At 43.5% G+C, this 18783-nt stretch overlaps 1 protein-coding gene across 4 annotated transcripts in view; it reads left to right on the top strand.

Annotated features, from left to right (window-relative positions):
• CHST11 (carbohydrate sulfotransferase 11) overlaps positions 1–18783 on the top strand; it is a 189405-nt gene that overhangs the window by 46507 nt on the left and 124115 nt on the right. For 2 of the 4 annotated variants that reach the window (XM_081928353.1, XM_081928352.1), the window contains exon 2: positions 382–420. The exons of the other annotated variants lie outside the window; for them this stretch is intronic. In XM_081928353.1, coding sequence (XP_081784479.1) covers positions 382–420 — 39 coding nt within the window. The remainder of the gene's footprint in view (positions 1–381; positions 421–18783) is intronic. 4 annotated transcript variants of the gene reach the window in all.

Below are 18783 nucleotides of genomic sequence, written 5' to 3'. Positions count from 1 at the left end.
AATGTATCTGGAAGGGCTAGATAGATGTTTAGGCTCTAAGAAAAGCAATGTATCTCTTTTCAGCTGGCATGGAATGTGTTGCATATTGCTTGCACTAGAGCTTAACCCACAGATGGAGAACTTGCTGTCTTCCAGCTTTTGTTGGACTACAACTCCCATCATCCCTCACCCATTGACCATGCTGGCTCAGGTTGATGAGAGCCAGAGTTAGCCAACTTCTGTTGGCTGCCCCTGGCTTAATCTGTTATCTGAGTTAGAATTCCCCCATTCATATATTTTTTTCTGTGCTGTAATTATACCCATAATTAGCAAAGTGAATCACACAAAATACTTGCAGTTCTTTTACTTATTTATAAAACTTATATCCTGCTTTCTCCCCAGAAAGAAAATTGAAGCATCTTACAACAATCAAACAGACATGTAAGAAAACCAACTTCACAAAATGCATTAAGCAACCATAAAAAAAATGGAATCTGCTTAAAAAAGGAAAATCAGCAAAAATGGGGAATTCATAAAACTCCAAAAAACCGAAAGTGAAGGCACAGAAGAAAACAACCTTCAGTTTTCTTCAGCTGAAGGCCTTCCAAAACAATCAGGTTTTGGCTAAATGCTTGAAGTGAGGAGGACCTCAGGACTGAGGGCCAAGTGTGGCCCTCCAGGTTTCAATATATGGCCTTCAGTACCCCATCCAAGCCACACACCTCTCCCTAAGTCAGACCTCTCACCTGCTCTTCTCTGTGCCTTCCTGATTCTAGCTAGGCAAAAGCACTTAAGGACTTGAAGTGTGTGGAGGTCCCGTTCTTGCCTGCATGAAGAATTGTGGTGAGTAGGGGCAGAGACCCCTGGCATCCGTGTGGCTGGCATGAACAAAACCTGTCTGCTTTATGCAGATGTTGAGTGTGGAATATTTAGGTAATTGCAGCACAGTGCAATAATATATTGTATTCCCAGAGGAGGTAAAGATAATTCAAAATCAAAGAAAGTGGCCAAACAAGGCCCCGGCATATAGGCTGAAGGCATATAAGGCCCTTGTTGAAGCTAAGCAGGGGTCAGACCCAGGTCAGCAAGAAAGGAAGAAATATGATGCTGGTGAAGTTAAGTCTTTATTTAAGGAAACAAAATACAACTCAGCCTGGTGGTCTCAGCAACCCTTTCCAATAGGTCTTGCCCCTATGGAGCAGTTCCCAGGATTGAAGGCCTCCTACCACCCTTAAAACCTTCAGGATGTTCCCCAAGCAGTCTCAAACTGTGTCTGTCCACCTCTGCTCTGCTTTTCTCATTACTCTGCATGTTCTTGGAGACCAGCGGGAAGGGGAGCTTGTCACAGCAGGAGGGAGACACTCCCCGGATTCTTCAGCATGGTGCTCCATCTCTGCTTCAGCCTCAGAGTCTGAACTGTTCCCTGTCACAGGCTCTGCCTGCTCACTAAACCCTGTTGCTCTTTCAGCTTCCGACACCACCTCCCACCAATCTTCTCCCTCTGACAGCTCCTCTGTGTCCCACAATCAATCCCCTGGCCCTGAGCCTTACACCTCTGGGATTTTGCTTGGGGATTCCCCAGCTGGTGTCTCTCATTCCTCTTTGACCAGCCAGTCCCTGACAGCAGATCAGAGTCTGGTCAGCGCTTGGATGTATGGCCACTTGGAAACTATGTTTACACTGCCTTGGGGGTCTATGATAGCAGGAAAGTGGGATGTAAATGTAAGAAAAGTAGAATTGGCTGTGTTGTATTTACTTGCTCTTCTCATTACAGTGATTACAGATTTCTCTCATTTCTCAAGTTTGCACAGCAGATTACTGTGATTACAGATTTCTCTCATTTCTCAAGTTTGCACAGCAGATTACTGTTATGCTAACAGGGACACAGGTGGCGCTGTGGGTTAAAGCCTCAGCGCCTAGGACTTGCCGATCGAAAGGTCGGCGGTTCGAATCCCTGCTGCGGGGTGCGCTCCCGCTGCTCGGTCCCAGCGCCTGCCAACCTAGCAGTTCGAAAGCACCTCCGGGTGCAAGTAGATAAATAGGGACCGCTTACCAGCGGGAAGGTAAACGGCGTTTCCGTGTGCAGCTCTGGCTCGCCAGAGCAGCGATGTCACGCTGGCCACGTGACCCGGAAGTGTCTCCGGACAGCGCTGGCCCCTGGCCTCTTAAGTGAGATGGGCGCACAACCCCAGAGTCTGTCAAGACTGGCCCGTACGGGCAGGGGTACCTTTACCTTTTAACTTTTGGCATGTTGGGCAATTTCAGGAAATGCATACAGCATATGCAGCATAGTCTTTTCTCAGAGTGTCCACTGGTGCCAACTCAGTTTGTTCCATATAAGAAAAATGTGGCAGGAACAGTAGCCTTAGTCATGACTATCTATGGCAGTAGCTGGTTAGCAGTTGATCTTGGTATAATTTAGCAGCTGTCTTTAGGAATAACATCTGCTTTAAATGGAGCGAATGAACACGAGCACAAAAAAGGAAACCTCTGTGCTCTGAGTTCCTTTATGGATGAAAGTGGGAGGAGAGGCGGTTCAGTTCAGGATAAGAAACAGAGCCCGTGGCAAGGGAAGGATTTCCCTTGGCTTCCCTACCAAATAAGCGAAGGGGAAGCAGAGAAGTTTGCTCCTCAGGAGGGAACTGCTGTCAAGAGTCTGCTTCTTCCTCTCTCGGCAACCCTTAATGCTCCATCCCATCTTAATTGCTTCAGAGAGGCCCTTGATTTTTCATAGAGGCTTTTTTTGTGGGGCAGGTAGCTGTAAGGGAGAGGTTCTTATTTTAGGACCCAAGCTAATCTTCCACAGAACCTGAGAGGCAGCTACCAGGTTTGATTGTTTGCTAACAGTTCTTCACTTACTTGCTCAGTAACCTAAGCAGTAGTAATAACACCAATCCAAAGTCTTATTTAAAGGAACGTACACACAGGTGCATCAGCTCTGGCCTTTGTAGGCCCATACAGAGTTAGCTATATTGTTGAGGGTTGAGGTCAATGTGTGACTGCTGACCTTGGGTGGGCTGTGTTTTAGCACAACCAGAACCACTAAGAAAACATCAGCTGCAATGGATTAAAAACATGCAGCCTGGGCCATGCAGAATGTCTAACAGTCACCATGGATGCTGTGCATGCCCTAAGATGGTCATATGAATGGACTTGACTACAACATTTATCACTTTGCTCTGCCCTTCTGTAAATAAGTTTTATTACCCTCAGTCCTCTTCACTTCTTTGCTTGACACCTGTCATTTTTGGATAACAAAAACACTACCAGAACCACCAACACATTAATAGGGAAAGCAGTTTCTAGCAGTATGATTACGTAATGCGTTTTCAAGTCCCCCGTCTTTCAGCTTTTCAAGTTGCTCCAAGGGTCTCTAGGTGTGAGATAAGATAAGCAAGGTAAGTACCGGCACTGGGGAAGGCTTCAGTAATGAGTGTTTTGTTTACATTGCCGTGTAGCATGTGCGTGGAGTGGAGAAATAGGCTATGTTATGGATTTATCTTTGGCAAATCAGATGCAGGTCTCATACTGGGTAGCATGCAGCAATGTTTTGCTCGAGAGTAGACCCACTGAAGTTAATGGACATGGAGGGCACCAAGTACTAGATCTCTTTGTATAGAAGCTAGTCTTAAGAGGGGCGAGCCGGTGACTCCTTTTACTACTTGTGATACAGTGCCTAGTATATATTGGACACTTTGATTTTTTTAAAAAAAATGTTGATGAAGTACGATGGACCTGGGCTGAGCACATTTCCTTTGCCCGAAAAGAAATGCTTTGGCACGAAGTGAGCATATGTTCACCCAAACCACTTCTTCACTTTGAATAAATGTTTGACTTTACCTTAAACTGCAGTGATTGATTACAGAAAAAGGAAAGGGACAAAACTCTACACTGCTTTTTCTGTTGTCATTTTATTTTGATTAGTAGAAGACATTGTTTTAAAAATGGATGGATAGATATTCTTAACATACTTACCCATTTAGCAGCAGATGAAAAATGGCCGGTCCTCACTAAATTTGCCTGACAGTTGGTGACTGACTTGAATCTAATATGTAAGCTTCATAAGCTTTGCCATAATGTTTTGAAACGGTCATAAACCTTAAGGGTATCCTAGTCACACATTTAACCTGCCACATTTAACCTTCCTCTGCGTAAGAAATTTATGACAGGTTCCAAATACAATCCCCAACCTTCTCCTTAAAGCAAATCACAAAAAAGAATGGTTATTGGGTCTCATGGGAACTCAGAGTCCGCAATATATTTAAGCAGGCAGCAAGATGGCTGGAATTAGACATTCAGTGCCAGGTCTGGGAATCCTGGTTGCCACTGAATAGCTACAAAATAGAGGCAAGATGCAGGAATTTAGGGTGGGAGAGACTGTACTTTGCCTCTGTGCACCCACTGCCTGTCCCTTGCCACTCCCTTCCTGGAGTCATTACTCGTCACAGTGTTGGAAAACATACCCAGAACTCCTTGTAGCAGGGGGCAGGAAGAAGTTAGGGGAAGAATTGTGAGGAAAAACCACAGGCAGAAGGGTTTATGTGCTTCTTCCCCCTTAGCTTGAGGTTAAATCCTCTTCATGCCCCTCTGTAGCTGTTGGACCATACTTGGATCTGCTGCTGAACGCCTAATTTTGCTATCACCAAATCACGATTTCCAGAGTTCTTTGGCGAACAGCTAAATTCATCTCCACAGGTAGAAGACATACCATATTGCATGTGCACACACCCCAATTAATTTAGAGTATAAGCAGGGCTTTTTTCAGCCAGAACTCGCCAGCCAGTTTATTATGCATATTTGCTTTGGAACTGCTGGCCTTTTTAATATTTTGCTACATTTTATGTCAATTGTAGTTTTAGCTTTCGATTTGGTTGCTATTTTTTTTAATGAAGATCTTATGTCGCCTCATGTAAACCACTCAGAGGTTTCTGTCAATTAAACAGCATATAAATCTTGTCAAGTAAATGAAAAGAAACCAACGTGTAAATGTGATGAAACTCACTGTATATGGTGAATCCAACATATGGTGTAGGTAGGAGGACAGCAGAAGATCCTTCACACTTTCCTTTTATAGAGAGTGCCTATGACCTTTTGGGTCTGTGGTGCAAGGGATGTTTGAGATTCATGGCTAATGCCATATATGCAGAATAGGAGAGAATGATTAGGGATGTAGGCAGCACGCCTCTTTGGGGAAATGCCTGGCACCCTTCCAACGAACTCGTAATTGCTTCACCGCGAAAAGCTGCAACGCAGACAGACGCAGCGACAGGAAAGGAAGAAAATCCCTAAAACGCAGAAGTTGGTGATGTAATGGGGGTTTGATTCATAGCTGACCGCTGTTCTCAAGAGTCACCTTCGAGCGGAGGAGTGTGCTCCCCTCCCTCCGCAGGCAGATGATTTACTGCTTGACAGGTAGCTCACCAAGCCCTTTGGCTGGAATCAAATGGCTTGTCTGATCCCAGCCAGTACACATCCATTTTCTCATACCTTCATTCAGGAGGGAGCGAAATAAGGCTGACTGAGCACAGTGCATGTAACAAATGCTTTGTCGCGTTACAGGAGCTCAGGTATTAAAAATTTATTTCTACCAAGGCTGAAGCAACATTAAAAAAAAAACTAAATGAAAAAATGAAAAAGGGTGATTTATGGACAGGGAATTTCTCCTTGCTTCATAAAACCATCATATCCTACAGCTGAGCATTTGTCAGACGCTACTTAAAAAACCAAAAAAACCCTCACTAGCACCATTTTGGTTCTTTCATCCACAATGTTTATTCGGAAGCCAGGTTTGCATACAAAGCAATTAAATACAGTCAAACGTCGGTTGTTCCGGAAGACCGTTCGACTTCCGAAACATTCGACAACCGAGGGGTGGCTTCTAATTGGTTGAAGACCTTCTTGCACTCAAGTGGAAGCTGCATTGGATGTTTGGGTTCCGAAAAACGTTAGAAAACTGGAGCATTTACTTCGGGGTTTTCAGCGTTCGGGAGCTGAAACAATCGGGAACAGAGCTGTTCGAGAACTGAGATTTGACTGTAATCTCATTTTATTGCATATGTGTAATCACTCGTTTTCAGCAAGACGTTTTGTGTAGCTGCTAGGAGGTGGGGAGTGTTGAGAACATGGTTAGAGCTTTAATTATGGTAACAGTAAAGGGACCCCCTGACCATTAGGTCCAGTCATGGCCAACTCTGGGGTTGCGGCGCTCATCTCACTTTATTGGCCGGGGGAGCTGGCGTACAGCTTCTGGGTCATGTGGCCAGCATGACTAAGCTGCTTCTGGCGAACCAGAGCAGAGCACAGAAGCGCCGTTTACCTTCCTGCCGCAGTGGTACCTATTTATCTACTTGCACTTTGTCGTGCTTTCGAACTGCTAGGTTGGCAGGAACAGGGATCGAGCAACGGGAGCTCACCCCATCGCGGGGATTCGAACCGCTGACTTTCTGATTGGCAAGTCCTAGGCTCTGTGGTTTAACCCACAGCGCCACCCGCGCCCCTATGGTAGCAGTAGAGGATAGCAATTTATAAATGGGGCTACCACGTTGGATATTGTATCCTCCTTTAACAACTCCAAGGCATACCTACTGCACTCTGTTTCATTCCCTACCCATTAGACCACTCTTTTTACACAGCAGGCAGAGGAGGAAGGGTGGTGGTGCGTTTGCCAGTAGAAGAACAGCGTAAAGGGAATGTGCCTTTATAATCTAACTCTGTAGCTTTCCAGATGGTGCTGAACTACAATTTCCATCATCCCTGATCCTTCGCCATTCTGGCTGGCCATTCTTTGAGCTGGAACCCAACACCATCCGAAGGGCAACAGGTTCCCTATCACTATACTAAAGGGGCAAGTAGTAACCATTTTTTTTAAAGTATCGCACTGAAGCAAAAGCAAGGTTAGCTCACCTCAAGATAGTCTGAAGGAAGGAAATCTTGAGTTTTTAAAAACAAACAGATTTGAGTGGCTAACTCATTTTGTTGCATCTTTACAGTGCTGTCTTGGAGAGAATCCTGTGGTGTTCCTGTTCAGAAATATATATATATTTAATAAAACAAAGTACTTGCATCTGAGGCGTGTGGTATTAACCCCATGCATGGAAGAGGATATAAATAAAGCCATTCCTTTATATTCATTGTTTGCTTGTCTTATAATTAAGAGCACTTTAGCTTCTTCTTTACCTTCACCTCCATGCTTCTGTGTAACTCCCTCTAATTTGGAAACCACTTAAAACATGAGTCAACCATGAAATTATGCAGTCACTGGCTTTCCCTCACAGATAAACTATATTTGTGATGGAGAGTTATACAGGGGAAAAGATATATATTTTAGGACTCTCCTTTCCTGACAAGATCCTATTACATGATTTCTTCAAAGGGCTTGGAGACCAGGAAAAATTGCTGCTTGCCATACATCAAAACAAAGTGCAGTGATGCTTCCTTTTTTTTATATCCCCCACCCAAACTGGACAAGGGAACTGTCTCTCTACCCTACTAGGTCAGCACTAATGTTGCTTGCATCCTCATATGCATGCAGGGCTGCTGCTTCATTGCCTTCCGCACCCCCCACCTGCAGGTTTGCCACTGTTGGGCTCTGTGGTGTGGCGAGTGAGGCCTAGCAAGGTTCATGAAGCAAAGAGGGGCAAGGTTCAGGAAAGAGGCAAGGCTCATGCTGTACTCTGGAAAACGCAGCGCTCTGCAATTGCCGTGGTCTGAGAAACAATTGGGAGGCAGTAACGCTTCTGAACACCAGTTTCTGGAAAACACAGGAGAGGAGAGTCCTGTTTGCGGGTTTCCTACAGGCATCCGGTTGGTCACTGAGAGAACAGGATGCTGGACAAGATGAGCCTCTTCCATCAGGCCCTTCTTATGCCATTACTCCAGAAAGAAATACGCTGGAGCAGAGTCCTTCTACAGCAGCAGGGGCTTGTGCAGCCAAATAGTTAGCACCGCCTGAGCAGCAAAATACTGCTCTACTTAAAGGACCCAGCCTCCTTCAGTCATCTCCTACTTCGGAGGAGCCTCAGGTCTTCCTGGGTTTTTAGCTGTCGAGTCCTCTGAGTCAGAAATTGTGGTGCTGCATCTTCAGGCTGTTGAGTGGGCCTCACAGGTTAATCTGAAAGCACTTGTGGGACTGGACCTGCATGTCCTTCCCCTCACTCCTCAGAAAAGAGGGACATGGCTCCAGGGTCATGACAGTCACAACTAATGCAGCAGAAGCACTGGCACTCCTCCTCCTTCCTCTGAGGAGGAAGGTCCTTCCACAAAAGCCCATGTGTGTTAAGTCTGTAAGGTACCACCAGGTTTTTTGTTGTTGCAGTGTTTAGAGTATTAGACTGGGACTGGGACGACTTGGGTTCTAATCCCCACACGGCCATGAAGTCTGTGGTATAATCTTGGACCAATTGCTGTGTCTCAGTCTAAACTACCAGGCAGTGTCATTGTGATGATAAAAGTGGGTAGGGAAGAACGTTGCAATACCATCTTGAGCTCCTTGGTAGAATGGTTTGGAAATAAACTCAAAAGGACTCATGGTACGTGTTGCATCTTTGTTCCATCCTGGTACCAGTTACTGAATAATTACATAGTCCATAAATTTATAGGATCCATGAATTACATAGTCCATAAATTTACAGGATCAAAGTTTAATTAAATCATCTCTCCTTTTTTTTAGAGGGAAAATGGAGAGAAGAAGGGAGGTTATCTGGTCTCTGAATCTGGAGTAGATTTTTTTAAATAATAAGACTTCACAGGGGGAAATCCATTAATGTTAGGCAAGTTTGTGGACTGTCCTACAGTACAACCAAATTATAAATAAGCAAGTAATTGTGAATGGGATTGCAGCTTTAAACTCAATGGTGGAACCCCCAAAATAGATAATGCTATCTGGGTACAAAAACTTCTCAGGGTGGCATTCTAGGAGCAGATCTTCTGTTTGCTCTTTAGCTCTGCTGTACAAAAGGGGACTTGTGGGTTGCTCTTGCTGTTTTTTTTTGCTGTGAGCAAAGGATATTATAAGTAAATGCAACATGCTCATACAGGACCTGCATGCGATTAATATGTATCCTAGCACTAATCAGGACGTGAGAGCTGCTGCTGCTGCAAGGCAGGTGAATGGAAAGTATGGTCCGGACATATGGTGCTCAGTGTTTTGTTTTGTTTTTCTTAATCAGAATGGTAATATAAATGGGTAAAAAATCAGAGTTCTCCCTTTCACTGGGGGTATGCCATAACTTAATTACTTGTCACCAGAGTGCCTTGAAATTCTTAAAGGAAGGTGTTAGATGAGCAGAAGGAATTGTTAATGCTGTTTGTAAACCTACTGATGTTTTGCTAATGAGATTCCCTTTCATGTACTATAAGGTAGATAGAAGGAGAGTGATCCTGCTGTTCAGAATGCTAATCAGCTGTGCTGGAAAGACATCTGTTTAAGCAAATATGATAAGAGAGCAAACTATGAAACGGTTGGCATCTTACTTGAGACTCCTAGGCTATGACCTTCAGTGGACCAGCATTTAAGAACTTTGCAAGGCGGAAAAGTGTGTTTGTGTTAGAGATTGGGGACAAATTGGACTCAGTTCATATTTAATGGCAAACCTGCCTAATTCACACTTTCCAAAACAATATGTGAACTGAGAAACAGCCATCCTTTGAACATTTGCATTTCTCCGAATTTTGTGGTTCTTCAGTAGAGTACGTAATCTATATGAAAATGCATACATTAGGGTAATGTCCCATATATTGGTGAAAATAACATACAGGGGTTTTTTTTGCAAAATTTGCATGCAAAAATGTGTACGATAGGCAGAATTGCATAGAAAAATATGTAAGTTATGAGAAATCTTCACTAATGTGCTAATGAATTTTCATGAGGGCTTCTTTTTTTAAAAAAACAAAATCACAAACTGATATGGGAATGTGGAATACTGAATGCAAGAATGGAACAGTGAGAAACTGAAATGGACAGATTTCCACATCCATTGCGTGTGTAGATTTATAGATTGCCCTACCTACAGAGTCATTTAGTCCATGCTTTGCATGCAGAAGGTCTTAGGTTCAGCCTGACATCTCCAGCAAAAAGGACTAGTTGGCAGGTCAGGAGAAAGATCTCTACCAGAGACCTTGGAGAGGTTTTCCTAGTACAGTAAGTAGGATTGTATTGAGCTGGATGGACAAATAGTCTTACAAGGCCACTTCCTATGTTTCTGTGATGTGGGAACACTGGCTCAAAGAGTTGTGTAGTTGCCTATTTGGGACTTCCAAAATTTTCAGACTGTAGCCCAAGTCAGGTTGACCCTGCTGGGGTATTTTCTCATGTACTTCCTTTAAAAAGCACGTGCCACAAAATGGCTGCTGCCTGATGGGGCAGCTTCTGCTTGTTGCACCATCCACAAGCTGGAAGTAGAAATGCTACCCCTGCTTGTGTTCCCATCTTTGCCACTTACCTAGAGATGCTTCTCTGCCCTTTGCCCATTTCTGTCCCTGAGTCTCTCGGACTCACAGAAGAACCATTAATCCTCTGCAGCAGATCATTTTCTAGCAGCCAGCGTTCTTTCAATCTTCCCAACTGCTTGTCTCAGCACAGTCCTGGCAAGGTGTCTGTGCTTAGTGATCTTCTCAATGCTCTCTAAAGAGAATAGTGAGAGCAGTTGCGTGAAGGCTTTTGGCTCCATCCTGTCCTGACTCTGCAAAATTTTGCCTTGGATGGCTGCCCAAGCAAGGGGATGGGGGCCGTGATTTTGAAGCTCCCGTTTTTCAGGCATCTAACCTTGCCTAAAACCAAATTAAGCTTGCAATTCTCTACCTTTTGTGAGGCTGAGCCAAGAAAGCCTGCCGCAAACTCTCTTTAAAAAGAAGAATGATAATACTGTAAAAATGAAGGTAAAGGCTTCCCAGACACTTGTGGTGACTTGTGCTGCCATTGCAGAGCCAGCCAGATGACAGCAAGAGTTTGTTAGAAGGTTGTGGTTTACTCTTTAACCCCTGATCCTATTTATCTATCACATTCATATCTCATCTTTTCTCCAAGGAACTCCGTGTGGTGTACATGGTTCTCGCCCTTCCTCATTTAATCCCCTTCAACACTGTGAGGTAGGTTAGGCTGAGAGGCAGTTACTGGCCCAAGGTCACCCAGTTAGCTTTATGGTTGACTGCAGAATTGTACCCTGGTCTTCCAGGTCCTAGTCCAGCACTCTAACAGCTACATCACACTGGCAGCTTTTGCCCTAACAAATGCAGCTATTACGGGTAGGGTATGTTTGCTTTTGCTTGTATTGGACGTGAAGGTGCTATTGAATCACAGGTGCTCTGGAGACACAGAGCTACGCTTTCACTCCAGAATTGGGGTGGGGATGCCAACGTCCATCACCTCTTACCTTGGTCATGCTAGGTGGGGCTGATGGGAGGTGCAGTCCAATGACACCTGGAGGACCACAGGACCCCCCCACCCCTCCTTCTAGATGTCAAAGGGGGTAAAGTATGTCTCCAGGGAGACTTGAGATTGTTAATAGTTCCTGTTTCTATAGAGAACCAGGATGGCATAGCAAGTTGTTTTAATCTGTTTTTAATATTGAATTTTAAGTCATCGTAGGAAGAGTTTGGATTTGATATCCCACTTTATCACTACCCTAAAGAGTCTCAAAACGGCTAACATTCTCCTTTCCCTTCCTCCCCCACAACAAACACTCTGGGAGGTGAGTGAGGCTGAGAGATTTCAGAGAAGTGTGACTAGCCCAAGGTCACCCAGCAGCTGCATGTGGAGGAGCGGAGACACGAACCCAGTTCACCAGATTACAAGTCTACCGCTCTTAACCACTACACCACACTGGTGTAACCCACCCTTGGGCCTTAGGGTGAAGGGCAGATAGGAAAACTCACTACTACTACTTGAAAATGTGATGTCACTCTTGCTGTGCTTGTGCCCCCTCCCCATTCCATGGATGGGGCTCTGGACACCTGCCGCGAAGTCCTGCCCTGATGAGACCACTTCCTCTGTGTTGCAGAGCATGTGCTCTGCTGCCTCAGAGCTATGGTCCACTTCCATATTTTTGCTGTCTGTTGCATGCAGATGGCTTTGTGAATGTAGCCCAGACCCAATTTCATTTTCATGTATTTTGAAGTTTCATGTATTTTCATGTATTTTGAGGTATTTTGAGCAGAGCCTAGACATAGCTTTCGTAGGCCTTTGATGTAACAGTGGTACCTCGGCTTACATACGCTTCAGGTTACAGACTCCGCTAACCCAGAAATAGTGCATCAGGTTAAGAACTTTGCTTCAGGATGAGAACAGAAATCGTGCTCCGGCGGCGCGGCAGCAGCAGGAGGCCCCATTAGCTAAAGTGGCGCTTCAGGTTAAGAATGGACCTCCGGAACAAATTAAGTACTTAACCCGAGGTACCACTGTACAGTAAAAATGCAAGCAATGTGCCACCTGTAATTACCATTAGGGTGATGGGAATGGTCTATGTGTTTTCTACATGTGCCTCTCTGATGCTTAAGTTTGAAGGTTAGGCTAGATAATATGGTAGCTACATACCTTTGCGCCTCTCTCTCTCTCTCTCTCTCTCTGTGTGTGTGTGTGTATGAAAGGGGGGCAATCTGGATCTGCTTCCTAGCCTGTGCAGTGGGGTTAAATATTTTTCAGCTGTTCTGGTCCTGATCCACATTAGAAGGGCCCTGTGCCTGAAATTTGCTTTGAATGGGGATAACTCCTATTGACGTGAGCATGTGTGTGCCCAGCACCACCCAATGAGGATTGCAGGCTTTTGGTTCCAATCTTGATCAGGAGCACAGTGGGGCTGGAAGGGTAAATCTCCCCCACGTCCTTGGCTTCTTTTGCTTCTATCTCACACTGGCAATTTTTGTTTTTTTTAAAAAAATAGAACCGTGGTAAAACCTTGCATTTAAAGGCAAAGATACATTAGGTTTGTCTCATCTACTTTCGGCTGTGATTTTTCAGCTCCAGTCATTTAACGAAAATGGAGCAAGTAAGAATAATCGCTGGTCTTTGGTAGCTAAGTTTCATTTTTAAAATCCATTTAGATTTAGTTGAATTCTTCATCAGTCTTCCCATGCTTCTTTCTGCTAAGATTCATATTAAAACCATACTCCAATAAATTTGCTAATCTAGATAAGCTTCTTTTTTATATATTTTAGTATCCACTGCGTTTATTGTAATTGTATAGGCTATTAATTTTTTTTGGGAGGCGGTTGAATTGAATGCATTCTTTTCCTTTTTAAGCAACTAATTTCACACATAAAGCAGCCTATTTTCATTACAGGGTCATTTAAAAATTACCCTCTGTGAGCCTGTAGGCTCTGAGCTTTATTATATTTAATCAGACTAGTCAAGTCAGCTTGTGGTTGATTAATTGATGAGCACATAATATTAATTGGTGCTTGATTTGTTTTTAACAGGGTCTAAGTTTGAAGGCTCACTACTTGTTGTGGTGGGCAACGCAGACTCACCTTAAAATCATGACTATATAGAACTGCATCTCTGTAATTTGTTTTTTATTCTGAATATGTTCCATGTTATTGTTTGTATGGTTATGTGTTAGCTTGTCCACATGTTTATGATAAATCAATAAAAAATGTTGTTTATTTTATATAGTGTTGTAACAAGGTTTCTCATAATGGGGTGGGAAACAGTAGGGCACCCCACATAAACAAAATGAATCTGAAATAGTTCTGTATGGGACAGTATGAAATTTGATCCAAAAGCCCAGAATGTTTCAGTGTGAATCTTCTTCCATGGTAATTAGGAGTTAGGGATTTACTTTTATTCAGAAATATCCTACTAAAGTTAATTTTTTTGGAAAGGAGGTTCTTTATTTTCTTTAAAAAACAATCTATCTCTATCTATCTATCTATCTATCTATCTATCTATCTATCTATCATCTATCTATATCTATCTATCTATCTATCTATCTATCTATCTATCTATCTATCTATCTATCTATCTATCATCTATCTATCTATCTATCATCTATATCTATCTATCTATCTATCTATCTATCTATCTATCTATCTATCTATCTATCTCTGCCTCCTCTCTTTAAATTTGACAACACACACACGTACACACACATCTATAGATCTATTCATGATTGACATGGTAAAGGTGATCACTGAGTGCTTTTTTCACATGAGGAAATGGTCATTTGAAAGGACAGATCCTGAAGCTGAGGCTCCAATACTTTGGCCACCTCATAAGAAGAGAAGACTCCCTGGAAAAGACCCTGATGTTGGGAAAGATTGAGGGCACTTGGAGAAGGGGACAACTGAGGACGAGATGGTTGGACAGTGTTCTCGAAGCTATGAAGCTGAGTTTGACCAAACTGCGGGAGGAAGTGGAAGACAGGAGTGCCTGGTGTGCTCTGGTCCATGGGGTCATGAAGAGTCGGACACGACTAAACACAACAAGAAGTCTGGTCTGGAGTCTAATCTGAAAACAAAAGCCTCCTGGATGTCTGGGACCTCCCAGACCACAACAGGCAGCTTTTGTGTTTTCACAAATTTTCATTGTGAAGACAACCTTAAAACACACACACAAAGAAACAGCAAATACCTGTTGCTTGCAGTCTAGCAGTAAAATGGCAAATAACACTCCACGAAGGGAAGCGAGCTGCTTCCAATTCCAATGGTGTGCCCTGTCAAAGAACCTATGAAATACTAACTTTGGAATATTCATTTCCCCACAACCCCCAAATCATTGATGCATGATTATGTGTCAAAGGGTTGTACAGTTTCATTGCTATTGAATTGCATCTCCCAAACCACTAGTGGTTTTTTTTATATATATATGTAAAGCATTTCTAAACTCAGGTCACACAGTAGCAAAATCGAGATTAGTTCTCAAGTACAGCAGGCAGTGAAATAGCTACACTGAGCAGGTAATCTCTAGGGCATGGTATGATGCACCAGTCCCTGATTACAAGTGGTAGGGAGAGCAGAGCCTGTACCTGTTTGTGCTGGAGGCGGGGAGCTCAGATGCATCCCCTTTGCCTGCAAGTAACAATCAGAGTCCGTTCACATGCTGTTGACAAATGCAAAGCTGAATTTATTCATTCTGAAAAGAGGAGCCTGAATGCAGCTTTCCTTGCCTCGTGTGAGTGCTTGGCTGCCAATGTTTCCTCTGAAGGCTGAGAGTAGTTTGAAGTGACCATATAGTCCTTTTGCATGCAAAGGATGTGCTTTCTATCCCTGAGCGATGCCCTTCCCCAGGCCAAACAGGAAGTGCCACTCTGCTCTGCCATGCTGCCCATCCCATCACCTCTGCCTCTGCCACCACTAGCGCCACACCACCTACTGGCAGAGAAGCAGTGCTGGCATTGGTGCCGATTTCGGGCAGTATCTCACAATATTTTGGCAAGATCTCGCTGGAAATCTGTGATGATGCCTACACCATTTCTCTGGCACTGTCTCTGGGGGCGGCGGCAGCTATGGGGCTTCTGCTGCTTGAGGTGGCTGTTTTGCCACACCTAATAGGTGGGCCGGGCCTGCCCTGCCAATTCCAGTTTTTAATTCCTGAGAATGCCTGACACTGTGCTGCTTTAATTTTGTTCTAGTAAAACTCTGTCAGGAGTGACTTGCAGTTTGATTCAGGCTGCGTATCTGTTGTTGTGATCCAACTTAAATGTTGTGATCCAGGATGCAGCTGCAGCAGCAGCAAGTGACCTTTTCACATTCTAACCACACTTCTGGATTGATGCCTTTAAAATTATAGGTCACCAAAGCAGCTATTATCTTTAAAGCCCTCCTTCTCTTCTCTTTTTGAGCAAGCTCCATGCCAGAGCAGGCAGGCAAGCAGGCAGGCCACAAACTGATTTATTTATTTTTTAAGGATGATTACAGCAAAGACCTGGTTTTCCACCCAATTTCGGAGACTGAGATGGGATCCTTAAAAAGCAAATGGTCACCAAGGACTTATTCTGATATCAAAACACTATCTACACAGTTCTCCACTATAACTGGTGTGGTGTGGAGGTTTGAGTGTTGGGCTAGGACAGGGGTCAGCAACCTTTTTTCAGCCATGGGCCGGTCCACCATCTCTCAGACCATGTGGGGGGCCGGACTATATTTTTTTGGGGGAAATGAACTAATTCCTATGCCCCACAAATAACCCAGAGATGCATTTTAAATAAAAACACACATTCTACTCATGTAGGCAGGCCCTACAAATAACCCAGAGATGCATTTTTTAAAATGTATTTTTATTAAAGATTTTCTTAGTTTACAGAAGTATGTGCAATGTCTCTCTCTCTTCCCCCCCCATAACATTTTTTACAGATCAGTTTCATTTGTTGAGAAATTAGGAAGAAGAAGGGGAAAGGGGGTGGGAAGATGGGTGAGGTGGCGATGTTTCTATTATACTTAATATATGTGGGGTTTTGTGTCAGTGTCGCTTGTGCAGGTTCCCAGAGATGGATTTTAAATAAAAGGACACCTTCTACTCATGTAAAAACACACTGATTCCCGGACTGTCCATGGGCCGGATTGAGAAGGCGATTGGGCCGCATCCGGCCCACGGGCCTTAGTTTGCCTACCCCTGGGCTAGGACCTGGGAGACCAGGGTTCATAATCCTTTCTTGGTCATGATGCCTTTCAGCCTAACCTACCTCACAGGCTTGTTGTGGGGATTAAATGAGGGAGAGAAGCTTAGGTCAGTCTCTCTCTCTCTCTCTCTCTCTCTCTCTCTCTCTCTCTCTCTCTCTCTCTCTCTGCCTGATCTTCCTTCCAGGGCTCTTGTTAGGATAAAATTGGGAGAGGTAGGGAGAACCAGCTCTTGGTGTGGTAAAATGCATTACAAAAATAACCTGGAGCTTTCTGATCAGCACACACAGCAAAGAGAAATTTCAGTTTTAGTGCACCATCCATAGAATCATAGAATATTAAGAGATGGAAAGGACCTTAGGGTCCCTTCAAGGCTCTCGCTCCATACAGGAATCTTCAGTGACAGCATCCTGGACAGCTGCCCATTCAGCCTCCACTTAAATATCTCCTCAAGCATTTCCCGTGTTCTAGGCTTCCTCATATCACATATCCTAACAGCTCCCTGGAGGGAAAGCTTAGCTTCAGAGGTGGTGACTTGCCCACGGCTACTCCTGTAAAATAAAAATAAAATAAATCTTCATACAAACCTCCCCACCACTTCTGAGTACTGAAATACCCAGATAATAATTCAGAAAGAAACCCACCTTCAAAGTTATGACTTCTGTACTTTCTTATATTTTTGTGGTTCCCTCTGGCTAAGAAATAACTTGGTACTGGTAAGAAGCAATATGGAACAAGCCTGAAGTGAATGGTGGGGAGAGAGAATGCTCTCTGTGCATTGTACCAACCAATATACAGCACCAGCAATGGATTTTTAAAGGTAACTTTAGCATACATAGCAGATACAGTTTCTGTTTCTTGATTCCTAAGAACAAGAAGAGATCAATTATTCAATCCCACTTCCTTTCTTTTTTTTCATTTAAGGCAATGGAGTAAATAGTGTGCACATACACATATATTTTTTTTAGGTAGAAGGACATGCTAGAAATTTGAACGGGCATCTCAAAGAAGATTGTATGCTCTTTATCACAGTAGATGTGAGCCCAACAAGAGATATCACCTGTAGAAAAACTGTAATGAACACACACTTCAGATTTCGATCTTCCTATCTTGTTATTGACTTGAAATGAAAACAAACTACTATCTGCTAGACAGATATTTAATAATAAATTCCTAGCATGCTTAGTTTCCAGACTGGGGATAAATAGGAAGACTGAAGTCTTAGACTGCATGTAACAAACCTCAAAGCCTGGCGAGTCCCAGAATAATAGTGCTTAATGAATCATAGGGGGAAATGAAGTTGCTTTGTGGACGAAAGCTGTGTGTCAGGGCTGGTGGTTTGTTTTGAGGCGAGCAGGCAGTCAAGCAGGGAGGAAAGGGAGGGGGAATTCAGTCCGTGTCTGAGAGATGAATTGTTCAAACTGATGATCTGGGCTGCAGTCAGCAAGTAGAACCCCATTGGCCCCTTGGGTCACATGATCCCTGCTGAAATGGCGGCTGCAGTACTGTCCTCTGGCCACCTGCAGTGGTGGCGCCACAGCACATAGCTGGTGAGTGTCAAATGTGGCTTTAAAAAGGGATTGTTGCTTGTGGCTACAGTGATTTGCCTCAGATGAATAGGTTTTACAGGTTTTTTATTGTTTTGAAAACCTATGAAAAGTGTTTTGGCAGAGGGAACATTGAGGCAAAAGAAATGGCATGTGGACACAATGGTAAGCGAAAGGAACTATATCCAGTTCTCTTAAATCTATTTAACTACTGTCATTAGATTTCAGATCCAGTACCTACTGCGTGTTACTTGCATTGAAATCACTGCTAAGAGCATCATTGACTTGAATGGCTTAATTTTTTTGTTACCATTTACAGCCCAGTCCCCCCAATTGATTGTGTTGATTGTGTCCTATTCTTTCCATGTTCTTAATGCTGTACTGCAGGATATATGCCATCTCCCAAACAAGATGTAAATGGGCATCTTCAGCACAGATACAATCAGCAACTGGCATGTATATGAGTTTTAAGCAACCAGATATTAGGATCCTTTGTCACTTTGTTTTGCATCTGTGTAATGAAAAATTAAATATTAACATATCCTTAGAAAAGTAAGATGAGATGCAGTTAATTTAAGCAAATTACCAATATTTGTTTATGTTTATGATACAAACAAGGAGTAATTAGGACAGCATAAACAATGTAAATAAAGCACTACCAAGGAGATTAAAAAGCCAGTAGCTAGCGGATGCTGCTATTCACATAAAG

This window comes from Podarcis melisellensis, assembly GCF_964234715.1.
Source record: "Podarcis melisellensis genome assembly, chromosome: 10".
NCBI classification, from domain to species: domain Eukaryota; kingdom Metazoa; phylum Chordata; class Lepidosauria; order Squamata; family Lacertidae; genus Podarcis; species Podarcis melisellensis.
This window is presented reverse-complemented; position numbering and strand designations above follow the sequence as displayed.